General features: G+C 54.5%; 1 protein-coding gene across 1 annotated transcript; it reads right to left on the bottom strand.

Moving 5' to 3' along the window:
- Nucleotides 1-3194: 3194 nt before the first annotated feature.
- On the bottom strand, nt 3195-5733 carry LOC124667086 (G-type lectin S-receptor-like serine/threonine-protein kinase At2g19130). The gene has a single exon (XM_047204413.1). It carries the CDS (start codon nt 5731-5733, stop codon nt 3259-3261), a length of 2475 nt encoding a protein of 824 aa, XP_047060369.1. The 3' UTR covers nt 3195-3258.
- Nucleotides 5734-7975: the final 2242 nt, after the last annotated feature.

Below are 7975 nucleotides of genomic sequence, written 5' to 3'. Positions count from 1 at the left end.
AGACATTCCCTCTGTCGACGTTCTCGGCAGGGACATGTCGTCCCTGCGTTTCTTGAGCTCCGGCTTCTCCTCTTGCCTCTTGAGCAGCTCGGCCCACCTTTGGTCGGTCTTTTTGTCGCGGGAGAGAAAGGTCGAGGAGACGTCGGCGAGGCATTTCGTGATCGACGCTCGCGTCTTCTCGGACGACGCAGCGTCGGCCAAGGCGGCCTTGGCAGCCTTGTTGCCGTAGGACGCCCTGTCGAAGTTGCCGGCGGCGCGTCCGGATCAATGGCGTCCTTCCCCTTGGACGGCGACAAGCGCGTCAGCCGCCATTTCTCATTCATTTTGAGCTTGCCATAGCAATGCATGAGCACGAAAGACTTGTGACCTTCCGAGTTCTTCGCGTACATCTCCATGGCCCGATCAAACTAACCAAAGGAAGCAGAGTCATTTCATCGAACACAATGTAGGCGCTACGGATTATGGAAGAGTCGTACCAGTTTGGCGGCGTCGGCGCCGCTCTCGCCTCTGGTTTCTAAGTCGACATGGTACCCATGGAAGGAGTTCACCGACGCCTGGATGATGGCCCATCGCGTCGACATTGCCTTTTGGCTCCTCTTCATTGACACCTTCCTCGTAGTCGCCGTTGATGAGCTTGCGCTCATCGAACTCGGCCTTGATCCTCGCCCAGTACTTCCCGCCTTTTTGGTTGGCGCCGATGATGGAGTCATGGCTCACCGTCGCCCACGACTCGCACGGACAACAATCTTCCGAGGCGTCCACTTCGGGCCTCGTGTGCCCGACGGCTTCTTCTTCTTCTTCTTCTTCTTCTTCGTCCTCACGCCGTCCGCGTCTACCTCCACGAGATCATCGTCACCGGCACCCTCGTCGTCCTCTTCCTCGCCGCCCTCTTCGTCCTCATCGTCGTCCTCCTCGTCGTCCTCCACCCCGTCCTCTTCCTCGAAGTCCTCCTCCTCAACCCCGTCGTCCTCCTCAGCACCGGCGCCGTCGTATTCGAGCGGACCCCTGCGGCCGGTGAAAGGGTCGCCGTCCGGACCGGGTCCTGGCTCGCGCTGCTCGTACGCCGGGGAGTAGAGGTTGTTGGGGTTGAAGCCGCCGTGCGGCAGCGCATCCTGGTAGTGCGGCGACAAGTTAGGCGTCACGCACCCGGGAGTGGCGGAGGGGCCGTCGTTGTAGAAGGCGGCTTGCGACGGAGAGAAGATTCCCGGAACGTACACCGGCACGTTCGTACTATATGGGCTCGCGTTGGTGGCGGCGATACACCCGGCGATTATGTGCTGGTGCTGGCGCGCCGCCTGAGCCTTCTTCTCCAGCTCCACCGTCCTCCGTCCTTTCCGCTCCAACGTCGACAGCTTGCGGCGCAGGCAATCTTGCTGCCATTCATCGTCGGTCATTCCTTCAGGCTTCTTCTTCGGAGCCGGCGCCTTCCGCGGCTTCGCGAACGGCGCTTTCGCATTGCCCGGCGGCTTCTTGGCCGCTTTCTTCGCCATCTTTTTGGGGGCTGTCGGCGGCGCCATGGAATGGGGAGAGGGTAGCGGCGGCGGGTGGACGGCGGGAGGGAGAAAGAAAACGGCGGGATAGGAGAAAGAAATCGGCGGGATATGTTTTGGGAGGCCTGTGCGCGCCGGTATAGGCGCGATTTGGCGGGAGCGGCGGGATTTGGCGGGAGTGTGCGACGATTTTTCCCTGTGCCGCTGACGCGTCGGGCCCGCGTCGGTTGGCCTCGCTTTTCGTTGTGTCCGGCGTCCCCGGTGCGTCCCCTGTGGGACGGGGACGGGCTCGGGGCGCCGGACACCGTATCGGGCCGCGCCGGACAAAAATGGGCTTTGGGGGACGCGACTGGGACGCTTTTTTTGTCCGGCGCGCCCCAAATCGCTTTGGGGGACGGTTTGGGGGACGCGACTGGAGATGCTCTAATGCTTCCTTAATTCTTATCTTGTCTTCTATCCACAAGCTTTCACGTTCGATCATCAACTTCTTTCTAATACTCCCTCGCTTGAAAATATAAGATGTTGAATCATTTTTTTTTGGTTCACTCACTTTAGTTTATATCTAGTCTATTTTTAGTAGGTAGATTCATTCACTTTAATTTATATCTAGTCTATTTTAAAAGCACCTGAAACATCTTACATTCGCAAACCGAGGGAGTATTTCAAAGCATCTACCATGAAACCGCATAACAAATCAACTGAATCAGCCTAGCCTGCCCTACCGATCTAATGATCAAACGAGGCGGTCGGCCGGATCTCGCAGGTCGCCGGATACGCGCTCGGCCGGCCACTGCTCGCCGCCGTCGCCGTACAGCCCCCACCGCCAGCCTCCAGCGCCCAGCTGCAGTCTAGCCCAACAACATGTACTTGCAGTTTGTCTCTGTCCTCTGCCGACATGGTTTCAAGAATTGGGGAAGAATATGTGACTTTGTCCATAGTTTGTTAAATTAATTTGTTATATCTCTGTCCATACAGCTGTGTGCATCCGGCGGGTGTAATTGCTTGATTAAGTAATAAAGCGTCCATTATTAAAAAATATCTCTGTCCATAATTTGTTAAATCAATTTGCTAAATACGTATATGTCATACCAACAACAAAATAGACCAGACCTAAGATATGTGAATAGCAGCGATCCTCCAGATTTCTTACAATGTAAACTAACCAGTTTCTTTCTGGTGATTTCACATTTGGTGCATATGATCAATTTCACATTATTAAACATAGACCACTTTGACTGTGTGGTTTGCAGCCCGACAGGGATCTTCTGCCTGAACAATGCATTCAGCATATGCAACTCTTTTCGGCTCTATCTTCTTGACCTCTATCTCCTTGATTTTGCTTTCGTAGAGAAATATGTGACTGTTAACGAAAGTGGAAGTCAATTAGATACAATATTGTATACAAATCAAATATTTAACACAGAAAAAGGACTGAACACTCACTAGGTTAAATAGAGGTTGAGCAAGTCATCTAGAAAGGGGGAGTACATAAAAAACATGGTTTATCCAACTATCTGTCAAACGAGGTGCAATCATGTCCACTCTGAACAAAAATCAACATTGAGGAAACTATTTGTCTCAGCAAACAAAAACTGGAGCTAAAAATGTACAGAACTCACTATATATTGTTCATTTGGCAAACGTTTTTCACATTTTGGGGGACGCAAAAACAAAATTTGAAGGTGTGCCCCCCTTCAATTCTTTCCTGCGTCTGCCACTGAGTACTACTGACACTAATTCCGATCGGCATCTGAACTTGATTCATTTACTAGGTGAGTGAGACGAGGTGCTGCAGCCCTCGCGGCACCGGCGGCGCGTGGACATGAACGACGCCCTCCAGCGCCTGCACGACCTGCGCCATGGTGGGGCGGTGCTCCTCCTGGTCCTGGATGCACCAGCACGCCACCCTGCACGCCCGCTCCAGCTCCTCCTCGCTCACGTCGCCGTGCAACCGCGGGTCAGCCACGGCGCCCACTTCCCCTTCCACAACCTTGCCCGCCGCCCACACGGGGAAGAACGCCGACGACCCCGCCGCCTCCACCTCACTGCCGCCGCCACTGCCATTGTCACGTCGTCCGTACCCCTCGGAGTTGCGCCGTCCGGAGATGAGCTCGAAGAGCACCATCCCGAAGCTGTACACGTCCGCTTTGGCGCTGATGGGCTGCCCGGAGATCCACTCGGGCGCGAGGTACCCGATGGTGCCCCGCATCGTGGTCAGGGCGCGGCTGAAGTCCCTCCCGACCAGCTTCGCCATCCCGAAGTCGGCGATCCTCGGGGACATGCCCGCGTCCAGCAGTATGTTCTCCGGCTTGATGTCGCAGTGTATGATGCACTCCCGGCAGCCGTCGTGCAGGTAGACGAGCCCTCTCGCGACGCCTAGCATGATCTCGTACCGCTCGCGCCAGCTCGGGAACGAGCCGCCGCCGCCGCCGCCGAAGAGGTGGCCGTCGAGGGAGCCGTTGGGCATGTACTCGTAGACGAGCATCTTTTCGTCGCCCGCCGAGCAGAAGCCGAGGAGCCGGACGAGGTTCACGTGCTGGATGTGCCCCAGCGTGCTCACCTCCGTCCGGAACTGCTTGTCGCTCTGCCGGAGCCCTTCCAGCTTCTTGACGGCCACCTGGGTCGTCGTCGTGCTGCCTCCCTTGCGCTTCTGCTTCAGCACGCCGCGGTACACCGAGCCGAAGCCTCCGCCGCCCAGCCGCTCCGAGAAGTTTTTCGTGACGGCGCGGAGTTCGCCGTAGCTGTACACGGCCAGGGAGGAGCCCTTCTCGCTTGACATGCTCCTCCGCCGCCGCCGTGCTAGAAGAATCCTCCATGCTAGAAACAAGGACACGCCCAATGCTGCAACGCCGGCCAATGCGATGGCAAGAACAAGCCATAGCGTTCTCCCCACTTTCTTCCCTGTGTTTGCGCTGCGCAAATCACGTAGCCCTGATTCTGAAAGCCGGAGATACAGGGCTGACCCGGATGAGGCGCCGGAGTCCGTGTGGAGCTGCTCAAGGTTTCGGAACTCGCCGTGCCAGACTGCGCACCGGCCACCGGAGAAGGTGTAGGCCTGGCAAGAGCAGTTCTTTAGGCAAGCAGACTCGCACTCTGCCTCGCTCTGCGCGGCGCCAAAAGAAACCGAGTCGTCGGGGAGCTTCACGTTAGTGAGCGGCACGAACCCGTCCGTGGTCGACCCGTTACGCGCGCACGTGAGGGGCGAACTCCGGCGGCACCCGCCGCTCCAGTCGCTGAGCGTCCAGTCCCCCTCCGACGCCGGAGCGAACCCGGGCGGGCACTGGCACGGCGGCTGGCTCCTCTGGTCACAAACGCCGAAGCCGCCGCAGAGCGCGTAGACGTCGCACTGCACGGTGGGCGCGGCCCAGAAGAACTGCCAGCTCTGGCTGGCGGGAACCCAGATGTACTGCTTGGTCTGGCCGGTGAGGTCGAGCACCATGCGCGTGATGGTGGCGTTGTCGTAGAGCACGTCGGTGACGCGCCGGTAGGCCGGCGTCTCGACGTAGGTCTGGTTGAAGAGGACGTTGTTGGTCGCCTCGGGCACCGCGGCGAAGACGCGGCCCGTCCAGACGCCGCTCCGCCAGTAGACGCGGGAGCGGTTCCAGAGGAAGAAGAACTCGCTGGTGCCGTTGGGGTCCACCGTGTCGGTGAACATCCCCGGCGCCGGGTCCTGCGCGTTCCGCCACGACGTGAGCGTCTGGTACTCGCCCGTGAGCTTGTTCTCGCCGAGCCAAGCCCCGGGCACCTGCGTGTCCGTCGGGTGGTCGAAGCTCTGCCACAGCACGTTGGAGGCGTTGCCGCCGTCGAGGAGAACCAGGTTGCCATCGTCGCGGATCACCGCGGTGTTGGACCCGGGAGACGACGACAGGGACGTGGACGACATGTTGGACGACCAGAGAACGGACGGGGCGGACGACGGCGATGACGGACCGACGAGCTCGAGGTTGCCGTCGGCGGAGGACACCCGGAGCTGGGCGGAGGCGACGTCGGAGAGGGGACGCGCGCGGTTGCCGACCCAGATGACGGTCTGGACGGGGATGTTCTTGTACCAGATGCCGAGGTAGAACCTGCCGGAGCTGCCGGCGGGGCTGAAAAGGCCGGCCTCGAACTTGCCCTGCGCCGAGACGATCGTGCCGTTGCCCCGCAGCGGCTGCCGCGCCGAGACAGCGTCTGCCGCCGCGCCCGGCGCAGGGGCGAAGCTCAGCGCGAGGACCGCGAGAGCGGCAACGATGATCAGCGACATGATCGAGCCCTACCGCTGGATTCTCAGCCGAGGAGCAGAGAGGCCATCAATGTGAATGAGACAGAGGTAGTAGAGATTTCGTGTAGGGTAGGCAGCAACGTGATATATCTATCGCGAGAGAGACACATCATACATGCGTACTGATCGCGGCATCATCTGAACCAGAAGAGACAAGGGCATAATTGCAGGGCGATGGCAGGTACAAGTAGTAAACGCACGGCCGGTGTGGCGTTGAACTCGTCCGGCGAGGCGGCGATTGAGCGGCGGCGGGTCCTCCGTGGTGACGTAGTACAGACTACAGAGCCGTGAGTGCTCCAGGCTCCCACAGGGTGAGAAAACAGAAGCACATTTCTTCACTCAAGTGAAGCTTGTAAAAAGCAAGGATTTGGTTTTGACTGGGCGTTCAATTCAGACCACCCTTATCGTAGAAACGCATATGTGAGAAAGAAGGTCCGTGGTATCTGGTGTCTGTCGTCGTGGGTCTTTCTAAAAGTACTGTGTTTCTTAAAATAAAAGTATTTTTGGCAAGATCTTAGGACGATTCTCATGATACTGATGGAAGATAGGTGGATCACCGCTTACGTGATAGCTTTGACATAGCCGTATGGTGTTTTTTCCTCCGACAGAAAGAGAATTTTTTAGGAGAAAGATAGGATGGTGAGGTAAATAATCGCTCTCGTGATAACAATAAGTCAATAATCTAATGCAAAGGTCTAGCAGATCATCTTCCGAGGAATGTTTCTCCTGATGCACGCGTCACAGTTTCACACGACCAAGCCATATTTCTCTCCATACTCCAGCTTAGTAGAACAAAGCTAGATATTACAAGTTTGGATTCTATATTTTTATACATGTTACAAATTGTGACAATTGGAGACCAAGAATGAAACATGCAATCGCACACTACCAACTGCTAAACTCGTACAAATATGAAAATCATGATTGGTTGCTAAAAGGAAACTTAGAAACACGCATAACTATTGGTCGAGAGCGGAAGAATGGGATATGAGGGAAACCACTTTGTTGGCATCTCGTATGTTCTATAAATTTATATATTTACACCAGTGCTTAAGATACTTGTATTACCCTTACCCTAGAAAACACTCAGCAAATATATTTAGATATCAAATCAAACACACATACCATAATATTATTTATAAAGTGGGCCAGATTAGTCTGTGGAGACGTGCATAGGCGGACCTAGCATCCCTCCAGCCTGGGCGGCTGCCCAGGCTTCCGGCTGGCCGACAGGCTTATTTTCTTCCCTATTTTACATGTATTTGATACAAAATTAGCACACTAAGCCTATTTGCCCAGGCTTCAAAAAATTTCTGGGTCCGCTTATGGAGACGTGGGTGTTTCACTTTGCTTCGGTATAGGCTAAAGTTGTATGTGAAAATGTATTCTCTTCAATGGTGCAAATTAAGTCTTGTAAACAATATCGGATGATACAATATATTTGAGCAATTACATCGTCAATTATTTTTATAGTCTAAAAATGTATCGACTAAGACATGTCTAAATTTGGTACAACATACATATTAATATATTAAGAAATAATAGAATGTTTACGCTTCTGGGACGGGACAGTTGGTAAACCCCTCAAAATGTTCTATACTATTCAGCCCTTCTTGCCCACAAGAATCACAAGATCAGGTTCGACAAATTCTTGAAGTGGAAAACCAAATGTTTGAAGCCAAATACTTGGGTCTCCCTACTCCGGATGGTAGAATGAATAGGGGCAAGTTTGAAAGTCTTCAATCGCTATTGAGTAAAAGATTGATAGAATGGGGTGATGGTATTCTTGCACAGAGTGCTAGAGAGATTCTTATTAAGGCCATTGCACAAGCTCTTCCAACGTATGTCATGGGCGTTTTCAAGCTACTATTGTCTGTATGTGATGATCTTACTCGTTTGATCCGGAACTACTGGTGGGGCGCTGACAGGGGTAAACGTAAAACTCACTGGCTAAAGTGGAGCAAACTGAACCGGTCAAAAAGTCAAGGAGGTCTAGGATTTCGCGATATGAGACTCTTCAACCAAGCCTTACTCGCCCGTCAGGCATGGCGGTTAATTGCTTTCCCAGATAGCTTATGCGCGAGGGTGCTTAAGGCGAGATACTATCCGAAGGGTGACCTCATTGATACGGTGTTCACGGGCAACCCTTCGTCTACATGGACGGCTATTGCATACGGTTTGGAATTGTTAAAACAAGGAATAATTTGGCGGGTCGGTAATGGCC

Source organism: Lolium rigidum, chromosome 6 (assembly GCF_022539505.1).
Source record: "Lolium rigidum isolate FL_2022 chromosome 6, APGP_CSIRO_Lrig_0.1, whole genome shotgun sequence".
Classification (NCBI taxonomy): domain Eukaryota; kingdom Viridiplantae; phylum Streptophyta; class Magnoliopsida; order Poales; family Poaceae; genus Lolium; species Lolium rigidum.
This window is presented reverse-complemented; position numbering and strand designations above follow the sequence as displayed.

Bases quoted from the DNA above. Each gene is read 5' to 3' on its own strand.
- LOC124667086 (XM_047204413.1), bottom strand. From the start codon at position 5,733: ATGTCGCTGATCATCGTTGCCGCTCTCGCGGTCCTCGCGCTGAGCTTC.